Raw genomic sequence first — 19,791 nt, forward strand, 5'->3', positions numbered from 1 at the left:
GAACACATCTAAATACATATAACCAAAGCAAAACCAGACTATGAGGATACAAAAACATGGGTATTGGGAAAACACTAAGTAAATCAATAAAGCAAGTAATGTAAGGATCAAAATAACTAGGATTTTTTTTAAATTCCATTAAGGTGGTCACAGAATCACAGAATCAAACAGGTTGAAAGGGACATCTGGAGGTCATCTGCTTCAAACACCTCAGTCAGACCAGGTCCAGTTAGGTGGGCTGTAACCATTCCCACTATGGGTATCTGCAGGGACGGAGAATCCCTGGGCCCCTCTTCCAGCGTTTGGTCACGCTCATGGGGAAAAGCTTCTGAGTGTTTAACCAGAATTTCCCTTGTTGCAGTTGTGTCCATTGCCTCTCCTCTTACCACCATGCACCTTCAAGGAGAGTCTCATTCCATCTTCTCTGTTTTCTCCCATTACAGAGCTGAAGGCTGCAATGAGATTTCCCCATTAGCTTCTCTTCTCCCAGCTGAACAAACCCAGCTTTCTGCCAGCCTCTCCTCACATGTCAGGTGCCTCAGCCCCTTAATCATCCAGGTGGCCCTTTGTGGGACTCACTTCAGTTTGTCAGTGTCATGTTCCCTTGTACCATGGAGCCCAAAATCAGGTACAACACTCCAAATGTGATCTCACATTCTGGGTTTGCAGATGGTGCTCATGGGCCCGTCCCTCTTGTTTTGCAATAGGGCAAATGGAGCTTAGTCATAAAAGAATTTCTAAGTTCACATGATCCATATTCTCGTGTATTTGCTGTAAATCATCAACCAACAGGTGCTTATATTGCAAGATTGAATTTGGTTCACAAAAGTGTCTCTCAGTGTTTGTTGAGTGCCTAAAGAAGCTCTTCCTTCCATGTGCTCAGTATCATCTTTTTTTTTTTTTCCAAAAACCTTTTTTTTTTTTTATCAGAGCATATTTTGCTTGTAATGTCAGTACACATTATCACTAAAAACTGCCATCTTTTGGGACATTTTGAGTTGATTCCTCCGTAAGAAATTTGTGCTTTTTGTAATCCACTGTTTTGCTGTGGAGAATGTTACAAATATGAAAATTAAATTCAGTACCAGTCATGCATACCCCACCATATTGATACTATTAAATATAGCAGAAATTGTGTACCATCCTTTCCCAGAGCAGCTGGAATGAAACAGAAGGGTTAAATAGGAAAGCAGAGAAATGTGATGAGTTGTTTTCTTGTTGAAAGAATACGATACGATACAATACGATACGATAGAAAATACAATACATAAAATACCACACCATGCAATGCAACACAGCGCTTACAAGAAAACAGAATACAACAACTACAGTGGAACACACATAATACAATTCAAAATACAGTATATTAGAAAACATACAAGAGAATAAATACAATACACAGAACACAACACATGCAATGAATACCACACTCTACATACATTACATAAAATACAGTACAATACAATAGACACAATACAATAGAAAATAGAATACAAAAAAGAAGAGATACAAACAATACAATACAGTTGATACAAACAATACGGTACGTGCGATACAGACCAGAAGAGAATACATACCGTACCATACCATACCATACCATACCATACCATACCATACCATACCATACCATACCATACAATAAATACCATAGTATTCAATAAAACACAACACATACAATACATACAACACAATGCAATACAATCTACAATAAAAAATACAATATATGCAATATAGACAATGAATACGTGCAAAGCAGTAGAAAATACAAGAGCAAACACAAGACGTATCACACCCTACATTCCACACCGTACAACACAAACTACACTACTATACAAAACACATTACTTTACAAAATCACAAAATTCTTTTACCATAGAAAATATATTACAATACTTACAGGCAAATACATACAATATAATACATTACAATCACACAATATAATGCAACACAATACAAAGCACACTACAACACCAAATACATTACACGACAGACAATACAGTATAACACAACACCTACAATATAATACAACACAAAAAGAAATACATCGAATACAATTTCAAAAATACATAACAATACAGTACATGCCAGACCGTACAATGCAATGCAACACAGACACTAGAACACACACAAGAGAACACAAACAATACAGACCAAACGATGCCATGCAACACCACACGATACCATACGGTACCATGCAATGCCCCACGTCCCATACAATAAAATACCACACAATACAATACAATGCAATACCATACACTGCCCTACCGTACCTACAATACAATGTATACCATACAGTATACTACTTACAACACACTACAAAATACAATACCAAACAAAATACAACACAAACCATATCACACAATGCAAAAACCAGCACGTGTAATACAACACAGTATCATACAGCAAAATACAACACAATACATCAAATACGAGAAACACCATACCATACACTACATGCATGTGAACAACTCTATACGTAGCATATATACATGATACAACACAATGCAATACAATACATGAAACCCAATACAAAATACAGTACAAAACACACATTACAAACCATACATTGCCATACAACACAATACATACAATAGAAATATTTCACAAAATACAACACATCCAATACAAAATATAATACAATACAGAAATACAACATAAAATACAAACCATGAAATGTGATATTAAATGTAAATTCCAGTAGCATACGACAAATACAATGCATACAATAAAATGATACAATATCTACGCTATATGCAATACAAACAATACATTAAATGCCATACCATAGAATACAGAGTACACAATACAATAATAAATAGAATACATAATAAGATATTAAAAAAAATACAAACCAATATAATAGATACAAGAAATTCCCCAGAATACAATAAAGACCATACCATCCAATACAGACAGGACACACAATATACTTAATACATGCAGTACAATGCATACAACACGTACAAAACAACGCATACTAGAATATACAAAAGCCAATACAAACACAAAATACAAAACATACCATGCGATACAAAAGAGAAAACGATACGAAATACAAGAAATAGCATACCATACATTAAACCACAATACATACAATACAAACGACAACACATACCATAGAATACGTACAACACCTACAATAGTAAATACAATACATACTAAATAAAATGCACACACAACATGAAATACAAAAGAGAATACATAGAACACATGATACGTACATAAAAGACAATAAACACAGTCAAATACATATAATATGTTCCATATGTACCATACCGTACAATAGAATACATAAAATGCCACAACATACATACGATGCCATACACTGCATACAATACTCTACAAAATACAATACACGCAATACAATACAAAAATACCATAAAACACATACCATACCTCTATACAGAACATACAATTCGTAGAAAAAGTACAATAAATACCACACAATAGAAACAATACAATAAACACGATACCACACAATACATACCATGCTATACGATACGTACAATGCAAGTCATGCAATAGAATAAATACAGAATCACAGAATCACAGAATCACAGAACTTTAGGGATTGGAAGGGACCTCGAAAGATCATCTAGTCCAATCCCCCTGCCGCAGCAGGATTGCCTAGACCATATCACACAACAACGCATCCAGGTGGGTTTTGAATGTCTCCAGAGAAGGAGACTCCACAACCTCTCTGGGCAGCCTGTGCCAGTGTTCGGTCACCCTCACCGTAAAGAAGTTTTTCCTCATATTTATGTGGAACCTCCTGTGTTCCAGCTTGCACCCATTGCCCCTTGTCCTGTCAAAGGATGTCACTGAGAAGAGCCTGGCTCCATCCTCATGACACTTGCCCTTTACATATTTATAAACATTAATGAAGTCACCCCTCAGTCTCCTCTTCTCTAAGCTAAAGAGACCCAGCTCCCTCAGCCTCTCCTCATAAGGGAGATGTTCCACTCCCTTAATCATCTTCGTGGCTCTGCGCTGGACTCTCTCTAGCAGTTCCCTGTCCTTCTTGAACTGAGGGGCCCAGAACTGGACACAATATTCCAGGTGCGGCCTCACCAGGGCAGAGTAGAGGGGGAGGAGAACCTCTCTTGACCTGCTAACCACACCCCTTCTAATACACCCCAGGATGCCATTGGCCTTCTTGGCCACAAGGGCACACTGCTGGCTCATGGTCATCCTGCTGTCCACTAGGACCCCCAGGTCCCTTTCCCCTACGCTGCTCTCCAACAGCTCTGTCCCCAACTTGTACTGGTCCATGGGGTTGTTCTTGTCCAGATGCAGGACTCTACACTTGCCCTTGTTATATTTCATTAAATTTCTCCCCGCCCAACTCTCCAGATTGTCCAGGTCTCTCTGAATGGCTGCGCAGCCTTCCGGCGTGTCAGCCACTCCTCCCAGTTTGGTGTTATCAGCGAACTTGCTGACAGTGCACTCTATTCCCTCATCCAAGTCATTAATGAATATATTGAATAGAACTGGTCCCAGTACCGACCCTTGAGGGACTCCACTAGACACAGGCCTCCAACTGGACTCTGTCCCATTGACCACCACTCTCTGGCTTCTTTCCTTCAGCCAGTTCACAATCCACCTCACTACCCCATCATCCAGACCACACTTCCTCAGTTTAGCTGCGAGGATGCTGGGGGAGACCGTGTCAAACGCTTTACTGAAATTGAGATAGACCACATCCACAGCTTTACCATCATCTATCCACCGGGTTACGTCCTCATAAAAGGCTATCAAGTTGGTTAAGCATGACTTCCCCTTGGTGAAGCCATGCTGAGTGCCCCTAATGATCCCCCTATCCTTGACGTGCCTAGAGACAGCACCAAGGACAAGTTGTTCCATCACCTTTCCGGGGATGGAGGTGAGGCTGACCGGTCTATAGTTACCCGAGTCCTCCTTCTTGCCCTTTTTGAAGACTGGAGTGACATTCGCTTTCCTCCAGTCCTCAGGCACCTCTCCCGTTGCCCACGACTTAGCAAAGATGATGGAGAGTGGCCTAGCAATGACCTCCGCCAGCTCCCTCAGCACCCGCGGGTGCATCCCATCAGGGCCCATGGATTTATGGACGTCCAGATTGCTTAATTGGTCCCGGACCCAGCCCTCATCTACCAAGACAGATTTCTCCTCTATCCTGACTTCTTCTGGGGCCTCAGGGGTCCGGGGCTCCTCAGGACAGCCTCCAGCAGTATAGACAGAGGCAAAGAAGGCATTCAGTAACTCTGCCTTCTTTTTATCCTCTGTCTCCAGGGCCCCCACCTCATTCATCAGCGGGCCTACGTTGCCTCTAGTGTTGGCTTTACCTGCAATGTATTTGAAGAAGCCCTTTCTGTTGTCCTTGACCTCTCTTGCAAGGTTTCATTCCAAGGAGGCCTTAGCTTTCCTAGTTGCCTCCCTACATCCCCTGACAACAGACTTATATTCCTCCCAAGTGGCCAGCCCCTCCTTCCATGATCTGTACACCCTCTTCTTCCACTTGAGTTTGCCCAGTAGTTCCCTGTTTAACCATGCAGGTCTCCTGGTACCCTTCCTTGACTTCCTACCTGCTGGGATGCTCTGATCTTGAGCTCGGAAGAAGCAGTCCTTGAATGCTAACCAACTATCTTGGGCCCCCTTACCTTCTAGTACCCTGTCCCATGGAATTTCCCCGAGCAATTGCTTGAAAAGGCCAAAGTTGGCCCTCCTGAAGTCCAGGGTTGCGATTCTGCTAGTTATTCTGTTCCTGCCACATGAGATCCTGAACTCTACCATCTCATGGTCACTACAACCAAGGCTGCCCTCAACCTTCACCTCTTCAACCAGACCCTCCTTGTTAGTGAGGATAAGATCCAGCAGCGCTCCTCTCCTAGTTGGCTCATCCACCATTTGCATCAGAAAGTTATCATCAATGCACTGGAGGAACCTCCTGGACTGAGGATGGCTGACTGAGTAGGCCTCCCAGCAAATATCAGGGTAGTTGAAGTCCCCCACGACAACCAGGCCCTGTAATTGCGAGACTGCTCTCAGCTGCCTGTAGAAGGCCTCATCACCCTCCTCATCCTGGTATCCTACGATACCATAGATTAAATACTGTAACATACTAGACCATCGAATAATTACTATACCGTACCGTACAATACAATACAACCCATACAATAGAATACATACAATACAGTCCAGTACAAGAAATACCGTACCCTGCCATACACAGAATGCACAGTCAGATGCACAATACAACACAAAGTAGAATACAATACAGAACACAACACAGAGCAGACGACACAATTCAAACAATACCCACAATACAAACACTACTTACAATACAGTGAATACCCCACCACACAGTTCATGGGATTCCAGACCATACACGTCATACCGTAGCACAGGGTACAAAACACAACACATTCCAGACTACACAGCCGGAACTCTTTCCATACACACACGCCCTGGAAAGCACCAAGCTGTTCATGGGAGGCGACAGAGGCGCATGCTGAGGGGCTGCAGCTCCAGCGTGCCGTTGCGTGGGTGCAGAGGAGCAGCAGGGCCAGCCGGGCGTTCACCTGTGCTCGGCGGGGTCGGCTCCCGAGAAGTGCTGGCTGCAGGAGCCTGCTGGCAGGTGGCCTTGGAGATGTGCTGTATCATGGTGCTGCCGAAGGGCTGGCCAGGGCCGGGCACAGCTGGGGCTGCCGAAGCTGTCACCTAGCAACGGGGCCAGGTCGTTCGCCATTGGCTCAGCCCACAGTCATCAAGGCCGCCAGCCAATGGGTGGCGCTCTGCTGCAGGAGGGAGAGGAAGAGGCGGTGCCCAGGGGTGCCTGTGCTCGCCCTGCCCCGGCAGGGGGAGGCCGGGGTCTCCCTGCGCGCAGCTGGGGCTGCTGAGCTCCCCGCCTGCAGCCACTGTGGCAGAGGCCCTGCGGGAGAAGCTGCCCTCGCAGCGGGGACGCAGGGCCCGGCCCGGCTTGGCCCGGCCCGTCCGAGGAGAGCCGGCCCGCAGGCCGTGCCCAGGGCCTGGCTGGAGCCAGGCTGTGTCAGGGCAGAGGCGCCTCAGCGAGCCGTCCCCACGAGGGGCCGTACCAGGTCTGTACCGCGGGGCGGGGGCGTGCTCCAGGCTTGGCTGCAGGGGGGGTTGGCAGGGGCTGAGGCGAGGGGCCGTCGGGGCTGGGCAGGGCTTGTCTGCGCTGGGCTGCCCGGCTGTGCCCCCGCGGCCGGTGCCTGCGGCGGGCTCTGCCTTGGGCGCCGCTTTCTCTCCCCTCTCCCCACCGCTGCCAAGGCGCAGGCGGGCGCTGCCTGGTGGGAAGCTCTGCCGGGCTGCTCTCGCCCCTGGCCGCGGCTGTCGGCGCCCCCTTCTTCCCCCGGGGCTCCCTCCCCTCCCCTCCGCCCCCCTCCCGTCTCCCCGGCGGCGGGCGCACGCGCGGCTTTGGGAAGCTTCGGCGGCAGCGGCCGGCGTGAGGCGGTGGGGGGGTGAAGGCACCGGCCGCGGGCGGGAGCGGCGCTGCCCTGAGGGGGAGGGGGGCGGCGGCGGCGGCGTTTGCGGGGAGCCGGCCGTGGGAGCGGACAGCGTGTGCCGAGGGAGCGGGGAGGGGAGAACGGCGCTTCCCTCCGGGGAGCCGGCGGCGGGCAGCCTGCCTGGGAGTGCGCAGCCCGCGCCCGGCCCCGCCGTTAGGAGCCGGCGCTGCCACCGCAGGCACCGAGTGTGCTCTGGGCTGTGGAACACGGGTGTCCCAGCGGGTGGGGGAAGGGTGAGGTCCCAGCGGTTCAGAGGCAGGGCACTGGAGTGGGAGGCTGGGAACCTTGGGTGCTGCCTGTTTCCACTTCACCAGAGCTCATGGCAGCTGCCCCCCCTTGGCACTGGGGAACTAACGGAGCCTGGGTATGGTTGCAGTACGGGCACAAAGGGCCGGGTAGGAATGTTCATAAACGCGAACATGTTCAAACCCTCTGCTCCCTTCTCATGCTAATTGCGACGCCTGCACATTTGTAGTCTTAGATTGTTCTTGAAATGAGTCGGTGGTCCCCCAAGGGGTGTCTGGTGGTCGTGATCCCCCCTAGTTGTGGTGTCCGCTGTATGACCCCGCTTCTGCACAAGCATGGTTGAGGCCTTGCAAAGTTGTTGCACATGTGGGCTGGCCCCAGGGAAAAGATACCATCTGGCCTCCTCAGGACTTACCTCTTCCTCCAGCCAGAGTTCTAAATCACACCAATTAAGACACAACAAAGGGATTGTTTTGTTCCCAAGGCCCTTATCACTTGCCAGACTTCCAGGCCTCTGTAGCAACCATCCCCTCCTCCAGCCAGAGTTGTCAAACAAGTTGTTTAAGGCATCCAAACTCTGTCCGTCACACTTCCGAGGTGAATTCACTTGCTAGGGTGGAGGGATTCCCCTTTGTGATAGGTACATACAGTGTCATATTGGTGCTTGTGGTAGCATCTTGCCTATGGGAAAAGCAAGCGAGGAACATTTGTTCCATGTGGGGAGGCCGTAGCAAGGTTTGCAGTTGTTGTTGTGGACCCTCGCAGAGCAATATCGCACGTGAGTCGTCCTGAGATAGCTGTCCTGGGTAAACATGCTTCCCCTTTGCTGTATGTGGCTCTCTGTGCTGGAAGCGTAGTCCTGTCCACAGTTATATTTAAATGGGCATGTTTTTATGAATGCTATTTCTATGAAAGTACTGATATTGTGTAAGTCTGTAAACATTGAGATCTGTATGTAGATTTCTATGAAGTATATACAAAGACTTTTCTGTTTAGCTGGGAAGGGTGTTGTGTCTGTACCGGGTACTGCCCAAGAGTGTGACCAGTTCGTTGAGTTCCTGGGTGCCCTCAACAGCAGGGTGAAAGCAAGTTTAGCTGAATGGGGCTGGTTCTTCCTCCTGGGGGAGAGAAAGATGGGGGGAGGAACTTGAGCTGAACATGGGCAGCTTTCCCAGGAGGAGCTGCCCTTTGTCTTCTCCCATGCCTGCCAGCCCTGTGCTTTCTAGAACTGTTTTACTTGCCCCATGTGGCCTCAGGTGGCTTCAGATGGGAAGACCTAACCTTTAAACTCTGCCTTCGTTTCTATTACCTGTCTGAAATGGCTTTAGTGTGCCCTAGACTTGCCATGCTTTAGCTCTGTAGAAGTGATGGAAGGTAAGGGTTGCTGCCTCCTGCAAGTCCCCTGATGTCCTAGAAGCTCCGCAAACGCTTCTGCAGAGCTCTTAATGTGAGCGGTGGTCGGTGATGAATAGGGAGAATACTGGGGTGAAATGAGAAATCTCTGGGAATTCGTAGAATGGGGTCAGTCAGGCAGGTCTTCCTGAGGCCATCTGGTCTGATTTCGTGCTCAGAGCGGGTCCGGTCAGATCATGTTGCTCCACACTGTGTCCTGTCACGTTTGGGGTAACTCCAGGGAGAAGCGGCATCATCTCTGGGCAACTTGTTCCAGTGCTTGGGCACCCTCGTGGTGAGCAGCTTGCTTTGTCTTGAGTCAGAATCTGCAGCTTGTCTGTTGCCCCTTGTCCATCCAGTGTGCCCCACAAGAAGAGTCTGGCTCTGTTTCCTCCAGTGAGGGAGAGAAGTAGGAGTGAGAAGTGAGGCAGACACCACCCACCCCCTTGCCCCCACACCCCTCTCCCACGTAGCATCTTCTCTAGCTTTTCCCCCTTCCTTTGGCAGGAGGTTGCCTTCCTGTTGAGCAGTGGCTTGCATTTCCCTTAGCCTTCCTTCTGCTTCCAGTAGCCTTCCAGAAGCCCTTCCTGTTGTCCTTCATGCCTTCCTAGTTTGCCTCCAGCTAAGCTGTGGCTTTCCAAAATCCATCCCTGCATTCTTGGACAATGTCTCTCTGTTTCTCCTGGGTGTCCCATCTCTGCCTGCACCTTGTATGTTCTTCCTTTTCTGTGTTTGAGCTGGATCAGGAGTTTCCTGTCCATCAGCGCTGGCCTTCTGCTACTTGACCAGCTCTGTGTTTTGGCATGGACCCTTGTGGTGTCTGGGGAGGGGGGCTGTTGTCCTTGAAGTTCTACCAGTTGCCCTGGGCCCCTTTGCCCTCCAGGCCAGTCTCCTGTTGGTTCCTGCCTAGAAGCTCTTGAGGAAGCAGCAGTCTGCTCCGCTGAAGTCCAGCGTTGTGATTGTGCTGGTTTGCTCACTTCCCTCAGGTTTTAAAATTCTGCAACCAAACGGTGGCCGCAGGCAAGCGTGCCCTTGACTTCTGCATCTTTGATCAGTGTTTCCTTGTCTGTGGACAAGGAGTCCAGCGGAGGGTAGAGATGTGTGCCCAGTCATTCTGCTTTCACACATGGGGTGTGAGATGATGTTGTTCCAAGTCTGCTGTCCCCTGGACACGTCCTCAGTGCCCCCTGCACCCTGCCTGCAGAGCCTGAGAAGCCTGTGCTGGTGTAAATGGCTGCAGGCCTTCCTGGCTGGCTTAGCCAGCCTGCTAGCAGAGACCCTCTTGCCTGCTCTGTCACGGAAGCCCTGTCCCTGGGCCAGCAGTCCTTGTTCCTTGTGCTCCTCAAGGAAGGGTCCTAGGAGCTGAAGCCCTGACTGTGGCACCAGCCCGGTGGTGTTGAGCAGCAGAATGTGTTTGCTGCTATTTGAGCCTTCCTGAGGAGAATCATGCCAGGGCCCAGGCTCTTCCCCCTGGCTGGTGCTTGATGTTGTGGGGATGAGGGCCTGCTGAGCCTCATCAGCCTTCCTGGAGCATCGAGCACCTGAGCACCCAGTGAGCCACCTGCGTGCACCAAGTCTTTGCTCTGCAAAGAGATGGTAGGTGTTACATGTAGGGGTAGGTGAGGTGCTGCTTTTCTACATTCCTGTTTTATATTTAGCCCCTATATTCTCTGTGCAGACAGAAAAGCCTCTCATCACCTTGCCTGCGTGTATTCCGCATATGCAGAGGCTGTGTGCTAAAGAAAAGACTGAAAAGCCTTCCTCTCCCCTTGAATACATTCTATAGACATAAACCAAATCCTCTCTTTAGGATCTCTTGTGTGTACCGACAGAAAAGTATGACTGTGTGGGTCTTGTATAGTCTTGTATGGAAAGAGGCCGTCTCCTGTAAGCAGAGAAGACCTGCCTCATCTCTGTGTACCTACTCTACGTACAGGTAGTACATATTCTATATACTGGCAATACAGGAGCTCTGTACAGACAAAAAACCGTGCCTTGCTTCTCTCTCTGTGTATGTCTGCATGTAAAGTATGTGTATTCCTGTACCTGTGCTCCACGTGGGGACAGCACACACTCCACATGCAGAGAGAAAGGCCCTTCCTCACTTGGCCTTGAAAATGTCAGTGTTCCATGTAGAGACAGTATCTGTTCACCGTAAGGACATCGGCATTCGTATTCAACATCAAGACGTAAAGCGCAGCTTCCCCTCACCTGTCTGTCTGTTCTGTGTGGTACGTCCGCAGCTGACAAATTGTATGTCTCTGCTGTACGTTCTCTGTACGTGTTCTGTGTAGAGGGTGCGTGTATGGAGTGAAACACAGGGGTGTGCTTCCCGTGTCTGTGTACTTTTGTGTGTGTGGATAATGTATCTTGTGAATAGAGAGAGGAGAAAAGCCTCAGTGAGATGAGGTCAGCTGAGGCTTCTCTTCCTGGCGATAGAGTATATAGTGTCTGTGGATGATCTGTATCGACCGTGCGTGGGAGAAGGTGTGTCTATGTTTGAGACAGACATCTGTTGACACGTATCTGTAGGTGTCTGTCCGTATATATTGTGTTTATACCTGCTGCATGTTTTCTGTATATATTGTCTGTGTATAAAGGTACCTAGATGGTGTCCTGGCTGTGTGTGTTTCATATCCAGACAGCAGTTGCCTCACTCAGCAACTTCTTGTTGGGGAGTTCTTGTTCTGTCTGTAGAATATACACAGCCTAGAGGTAATGTAAATGAAATGAAGAAAGCTTCAGCTAAGCAAGGTGAGGCTTTTTTGTTTCCATGAAAAATATGTACTCTCTTGTTTATGCCCTGTTCACAGGTGCAGAAAGCTCAGCCAGACTCTTCTGAGTGTCGGCAGTATCCATAACGTGGAGTTCTGTCTGACCTCTAGATGGAAAGCAGGGACATAGTCCAAACCCTTTTGTCCGTCTGCCGAGTCTCTGCTGTCTGAATGTCTTCTAGCTGCAGCCTGGGGAGCTTGGCCAAGTCTTGTGCCTTGACACAGGTGTGGACTTTGTGCTGCTTGTGGCTTGTGTATCTCTTGGGTAGTGGGCAAAGAGCAAGGGCCAGGTGTCGACTTAACAAAGTTTGAACGGCAGAGTTCACTCTGTTACTTGCTCTGACAGGGAAACTGAGGTAGGGCTGGGCTGGAATGATTTATAGAGAGATGGGGAATGGACGGGGTAGAGGGGAAAAGGGTGAGGGCAAAGAGTAAGGAAGCCCCTGCGATGGAGTGAGGAGGTTCAGAAAGGACCCCCTTGCTTTCTAAACTCGTTCTCAGAGAGGAGTCTAGGTGTGGCTGGATCCAGTCGTGGTCCCAGACTTGGTCAATGGTTTATGTCTAAGGGAATTGGATACAGGGATTTCAGTGGTATTGATTCAATATGGTGTTAGGTGTTTTGTACAACTTTGGGATAGCAGCAATTTAAGATTAAACACTGTTATGGTAAATCACAAGATTGGATTATAGGATTTTCTAGCAATACTTAATCAATAATCAACAATCTGTTATAATCGATGCAGTGATTTAGTTAAAGATTTAGCAAGGTTTCTTAAATTGCGTATATACACATGCACAGAGAAATATAGAAATAGAGGTAGATATAGAGATAAACCTATAATTAAGACGTTTCTTTTTCTGCAGATCATAAATCCAATAATCTTTGTAAATCTCGCAAAATCGAAATACAGCGAATTACTCACCCTACTTTTTTTTTAATAAAAAAATTTATGACTAAAGGTTTTAATTCTAACATCCTCATGCTTGCCTCCTTTAGAAATATCATCCCCATCACCCTATCCAGGCTTAACAGTACTGCTTCTATCTCTTGCTTCCCAGTCAAATCAGATTGCACTCCTCTTACCTCACACTGTTGGAGGACCAGCAAAGAGATAATGAAAGCACAGAAGAGATTTTTCTATTGCTATGTTGTTATATATATTCATTGCTGTAATATCTGAAGAAAGAACTATTGCAGGAAAAGTCGTCCTTGGTCTCCACCTCTGAAATGCCGACTATACAATCCCACAAAAAAGGTGGGAAACTGGAGCATGTTCTATTGCAGATAATTTTGAAGCAGTTCTATGTCAGTTTTTAAGAAAATACTCATTAAGAATGCTACCTTCCTCCCATGCCCTATGACTTAAAGCTTAACTAAATTCTGGTAGACTTTCACAGGATGACAGAAAATGTTTCTTCAAGTCAGAGAAACGGCCTTCTACAATTTCAACTACTCCAGAGTAGAAAGCAACAGAATAGAACTTCTTAATATGGTGGCTTAAGTTTTCTCCTCGCATACCACTCCTCATGAACCATTTCTGCTTCATTTACTTAATTAGTGAATACCAGCACCTTCTGAAGATTATTCTGGGTAAAAGCCAGTATTTTGAGTAGCACAGCAATTCTCTCACTGTTCGTGCAAAGTTGCACGACCTGTTGCACATTTCCACAGATGGAAGCTTCTTCCATAGCTGTTATCACAATGTAAGGATCGTTCAAGAACTCCTTTATCCACTGTGCTATATGTTTATGCCAACGAGTTCCAACAGCAATAATCTGATGCGGTGAATACTCCCGCTCTTCAGTAATAACGGCTTTCTTGCAATAATCTAATATAGTAAAAACCTGTTCAGTAGCGTCCGAGAACAGTACGTCAATCTCATCATAAACAAGATGGCAAAGTCTACAAAATAATAAACGGTGATGTTCAAACAGTCTCGGGAGGCTGTACGGTGTAGTCACAATTACTTCACATCCTCGAATTTTCACACTTCTAGCTTCTTCTTTGTTCTGCCCAAGTATTATCAACATGGGATGAAGATGTCTGGAGCACCTCGCGTACGTTTTCAGTAGCTCAAAACCAAGTTCTGTCTTCTTCCGCCCAGGACATAAAATAAGTGCTAGCGGTCCAGTCCTGCTTGGCAAGGCTTTGTAGCAACTTTCGTACTGCAGAAATGTAAGAAGTGGTGGAATATATAAAAAAGGATCATTTCCCTGATACGAGATGGCAACTACATCACATCCTTGAGCTACTGGCAGCCAACAGTAAGATTCTGTGAAGCTAATTAGGGCCTAAAAATTTTTTCCGAGTAAGTTCCTTTTTCAGACCATCAAAAAGTGGTGCTGTTTCCAGAATTGACGATGGCTCAATTTTCTTGCTAAGAAAGACAAAGTTTCTTTCTTCACCAACATTCTGAAAACTCTCTTGGTCATCTTCAATTATTAGTGTTTTCAGAGGATCAGAATTTAAGAACTGCTGAAGCCTGTCTGTGTGAACTGCTGTATCTTCCTTGAAAGGCAAACTTGGAATTGCTTTGACAATAGATGCAGTATTTCCATTTAGATCTGTGCTTGACCTTTGGTATGTCTCTTCAAGAAAGGAACTGGAAACAGCACGACCTGTTTCAATGTTTGTTGATAACTTCTCCTGAAACAGCACTGGCCTGAAAGCAAGCGCAGGATTAACATTTTTCACTGGAAGAGACTCAACATTTAATGATGTTTGGTTCTCCTGATAATCTGCAGAACTGTGGGGTTCCCATGGAACAATGGTGGGAACGAGCTACTGAACAAGCTATGTGCAGGCATGTCCAGGGGGTGGTAATGGGGTGATAATGAACTAGCCAATCATAATACAGAACAAGGGCCTTGGCTCTGAGAAAAATAAGATATGGGGAAGTTGAAAAATAAGAAAGAATGCTGCACCTGCAAGATATAGCTTTTTAGCATAAGCCAATCAGAACTAATATAGAGGCGTGTGAACAAAGCATACTAACCAAGCATAATAGAAATGACACGTACACAGATCGTGTACAAAAATAGAATAGTATAAATGTACCCTCAATAGAATAGTATAAATGTACCCTCAGATACGTAAATAAACGAGATCTGCTTAACGATCATATTGGTCTGCGTGCATTTACTCCATGCCCTCTCAAGTTAACGGAAACAAGTGGCGCCTGGAACAGGGGCCTGACCCCAGACCAGGGGCCCTTCGGCCGGAGACTGCGGAGAAGCAGCGGACAACAGACCGAAAGGGAAGGGTTGAGAGGAAGCCAGCTGTAGAGTGCTGCCCCGGCACTGGATTTTCGCACCGGGAAAAAGAAATGGATGCGGTAAACCTGAGTTTTGCTAGCAAAGGAAAACCTGGGTAGGGCTTCCCAGGCAGCTGGGGGAGGAATGGGGTCTACCCTGACCAAGACAGAAGTGGCAGTGGTGAAACTCCTCCAACATGTACTCTGTGAGAGGAATTAAATATGATGAAGCTGCATTAAAGCAGTTACTGTCTTGGGCAAAAGATAAAGGACATTTTACAACCTTTAATGATGTCTTTGAAGTACCTTTATGGGAGAAGATTGGTGACTCTCTCTGGGATGCAGTGTCAAGTGGTGATAAGGAAGCCAATAACTTGTCTGCTCCATGGAGGCTGGTTAGCGAAGCGTTAAAAGGAATAAAAGCAGAGAGAGAAGTCACACATACAGCTTTTATGGCTTTAGGACCACAGGCGCCTACTACCCCCTCGCTATTTGTGGGACCAAAACCTCCCACGGCCCCGGTGGCTGTACCAGTGGCAGCTCCTTTACTGCCGTGGGTACAGACGGCTCCGAAAAAAGCCGAGGAGCGGGGAGCGAGTGAAATAGATACAGATCCAGCAGGACTGATATTGCGCCCTAAAACATGAGCTCGATTTGGACTAATTGATTCAGACGCTGAACAGGAGACTTGGCCGAAACCCCCTCCGAAACCCCCTCCTCTCATTGATCTCTCTGCGGATGAGGCTGAGCAGGAGGACAAGAAGGAGGGTAAACCTGCTTCGTATCCACCTTTACCGGATTTGCCGTTTCCTGAGTCTGTTGAACAAAGTTTACATTCCGGTGCTAAATGACCACCGTTAAAGTCGCCATTTACGGAGTCAGCAGTACCAGAGTCACAAGGACTTAAAGGACCGTTACCATCATGAAATGGACACGAACTTGACATGACAGAGCTTGGTAGACGACTGGAAGAATTAAAGAAGGAACTGCAGCAGCACCCTTCAGCCAACGCCTCAGGACACGTGACTATGTCTCCCCCAAACCCCCTCTGTGTTCAGGACAAGTATTAGGGCCACCTCAACCTCCTTTGCAACTCCCTACTCCACCTTTGGGTCAGGGTGGGGGGGAGGTTTGAGTCCATCTGGTAATGTGGGAGGTGAGGGAGAGGGTCAGTGTCTACCCGCGTATACAGGGGAAGGGGGGGGGGAGGAGTAAAATGGAAAGGGATCATTCGGGATGCGTTATTAGAAGGGGTTATAATTCCACAAGCATATCCAGTGATTGTGGGTGCGGGTCCCGAGGGAAGAAATATTTGGCAACCATTAGATTGGAAAACTGTAAAGGAAGCATTGTTACTACAGTTAGCGAGGGACAACACAGATGAGGACTGCAGGAAAGTTATTGCAGGGATGGCAAATTGTAACCCCACCTTAACTGAGCTAATGGATGCTTGTGGGAAAGTAGGAGCCACCACGTTTCAGATGGAGCATTTAGCAAAACTTTAGCAGCGGCAGTTAAGGTAGTTCATCGTTGTTATACATGCGGGCAAGAAGGTCACTTTAAGAAAAACTGCCTTAAGAAGTCGAAGCTGAGTGGGAGAGAGAACTCTGTTTTGATGTGACATTGCTGTGGGAAGCTGGGGCATTTTGTGAAGCTGTGCAGGTCTAAGTATAATGCTCAAGGTCAGCTGATAACAACCAGCTGCAGAGTGCAGGGAAACTGGAGAAAGAACGCGGGGAGGAACCGTGTGCTGACACAAATGAATCTTCCCAACCAGTTCCAGGCCTAAGCAGTCAACTCGCAGCCCGAACCGCAGGGAGCGCAGGACTGGTGTTTCCACGTGGGGTTAACCTGCGCGGCTACCAAGCCTTGGACCTGTGGCAAACGGCCGTTGTGGAACGAGTGCAAATGTGGAACATAAGGCTCAAGTTATGGCTGCGGCTGTACTTGGGGCTTATGTCGTCACAATTGCAGTCTCTATTCCAATTGTTAGCAGGGGACACAACTTTAACAGCACCACGACAGACTACTGCAGAGGTACAGCAACTGATTACAGAAATAGAAAGCAGGCTACATTCCAAATTTGTATAGCGTATTGATTTGAATCAGGAAATACAAATTATCACTTTGTTTGATAGGCAAATTCCGTATGCAATAACTGGTCGATGGAATTCAGAATAATCAAATTCGTTACATATATTGGAATGGTTGTTTCTACCTTTAAGAACAAAGAAAACTCTCCCCATGATTGCAGAGCTATTGGCACTGCTTATCATCAAAGGACGGATGCGATGTGGGGAGCTTGTGGGCAGAGATCCTGCATCACTAACTGTTCCTATTGCAGCTCAGTACTTTGAGTGGTGTATGGCTAATAGCTTTGCTTTGCAAACAGCCATGGAGAATTTCTCGGGACAGGTTGTTGAGTGCGGAACTTCCAATTACCACGAGAGTGTTGCGTACGAACACTCCCGTGGATGGAATTACCATTTTTACAGATGGATCTGGGAACACAGGCAAGGCGGGCCTTGTCTGGTATTCTGACGGCAAGTGGGAATCTATGGTAGTACAACAAAAGGGTTCACCTCAGGTGGTAGAATTACGAGCTGTATTAGAAATATTTCAAAATTTTCCCATTCCCTTTAATTTGGTTACTGATTCAGCATATGTGGCTGGCATTGTAAAACGTATAGACAGATCTGTTATAGAACATACACGTAATCAGTGTGTTTTTGAATTGCTGCGAACTCTGTGGCAAGAAATTCAAATCCAAACTACATTGTTTTATGTTCTACATATAAGAAATCATACTAATTTGCCTGGGTTTATTGCAGAAGGCAACACCCAAGTGGACTCTTTGATTTCTGACTCTACAAATTCTACTACAATGACTATACAGGTGCCGGACATTAAACAACAGGCACGTATATCACATGAGTTTTTTCATCAAGGACATCGGGCACTGCGACGGCAATTTCACAGAACTCCCCGTATTCTCTTCAGCTTCCTCAAAATGAGCGAAGTTCTTCGAGACAAGATCGTCGTTAACGCATATCTTTTCATCTTTTGTTGTCACATAAAGAAAAATATCAAATGTGTTATCTTCTACAGCACATAACTGGGCTTTCGTTTGGGTAGCTGCTTTGAGAAGGTTTTGAAAATACTTAATAGCAGCAAAATCCCATCTTTTGGCTGGTATCGTTTTTGCAGTATTCTCACACAAGTCGCCATGCAACGTCAATGGCTTTGTGCGATACAGTCGACACTTTTTTGCTCTATATGGGACCCGCATAAATGCTTCCAGTGCAACTTGAATGCTCTAATACCAAGACTTCCATGTTTCTCAGCTAGAGTCTTCCTCAACACGCGCTGAGGTGATGTCGGGCGGTTGGCGGCAGGGGGGAGGCGCGTCGTCGGCGCGGGGTTTTGCCATCACAGAAACGTGGTGGGATGACTCTCATGACTGGAGTGCTGCTATGGATGGCTATAAGCTCTTTAAGAGGGACAGGCGAAGCAGGAGAGACGGTGGGGTAGCGCTGCATGTTAGGGAGTGCTTAGACTGTGTCGAAATTGAGGAAGGTGGTGAGGATGACAAGGCTGAATGTTTATGGGTGAAGATCAGGGGGAAGGTCGGCAGGGCAGACATTACGGTGGGAGTCTGTTATAGACCACCCAACCAGGATGAGCAGGCGGATGAGGCGTTTTACAAGCGTCTGTCAGAAGCCGCCCGGTCGCCGGCCCTTGTACTCGTGGGCGACTTCAACTTGCCGGATGTTTGCTGGAAATACAACATGGCAGAGAGGAAGCAATCTAGGAGATTGCTCGAATGTGTGGAGGACAACTTCCTCATGCAAGTGGTAAATGAGCCCACTAGAGGAGGGGCCCTGCTTGACCTGTTGTTTGTGAACAGAGAAGGACTAGTGGGAGATGTGAGGGTCGGTGGCCGTCTTGGGAATAGTGACCACAAAATGTTAGAGTTTTCAATAGTGGGGGAAGTAAGGAGGGGCAAGAGCAGAACTTCTGCCTTAGATTTCTGGCAGGCAGACTTTAGCATGTTTAAAAGGCTGGTGGACCGAGTCCCTTGGGAGTCGGTCCTGAAGGGCAAAGGAGTCCAGGAAGGCTGGACATGCTTCAAAAGGGAATTGCTAAATGTTCAGGAGCAGGCTGTCCCAGTGTGTAGGAAGACTAGCCGTCAGGGAAAAAGACCGGCCTGGTTAAACAGAGAACTTAGGCTAGAACTTAAGGAAAAAAAGAGAGCCTATTTGCTCTGGAAGAAGGGTCGGGTAACTCAGGAGGTCTATAGGGACGTGGGCAGGTCATGTAGGGAGAAGATTAGAAGGGCCAAAGCTCAATTAGAGCTTGATTTGGCTGCTACAGTCAAAGATAACAAAAAAAGCTTTTAGAAATACATCAACAGCAAAAGGAGGGTCAAGGAGAGCCTCCCCCACTTGCTGAATGAGGAGGGTAGTGTAGTGTCAGGGGATGAGGAAAAGGCAGAGGTGCTCAATGCCTTCTTTGCCTCGGTCTTTAATGTCAAGACCGGTTGTCCTCAGGAGACTCGTCCCCCAGAGCCTGAAGTTAGGGACGGGGGGTGCTGTGTGAACCTCCTGTAATCCAGGAGGAGAC

The 19,791-nt window shown here is 47.1% G+C and overlaps 1 protein-coding gene and 1 pseudogene across 1 annotated transcript; one reads left to right on the forward strand and one right to left on the reverse strand.

Moving 5' to 3' along the window:
- LOC137668902 (protein FAM118B-like) overlaps window positions 1-19,791 on the forward strand; it is a 257,128-nt pseudogene that overhangs the window by 139,906 nt on the left and 97,431 nt on the right.
- Window positions 13,400-18,598, reverse strand: LOC137668856 (putative ATP-dependent RNA helicase TDRD12). The gene is given in 4 exon segments (XM_068410673.1): window positions 13,400-14,197; window positions 14,199-14,653; window positions 18,151-18,484; window positions 18,530-18,598. Coding segments are annotated over 4 exon segments (1,656 nt in total).

Source organism: Nyctibius grandis, chromosome 11 (genome assembly GCF_013368605.1).
Source record: "Nyctibius grandis isolate bNycGra1 chromosome 11, bNycGra1.pri, whole genome shotgun sequence".
Classification (NCBI taxonomy): domain Eukaryota; kingdom Metazoa; phylum Chordata; class Aves; order Nyctibiiformes; family Nyctibiidae; genus Nyctibius; species Nyctibius grandis.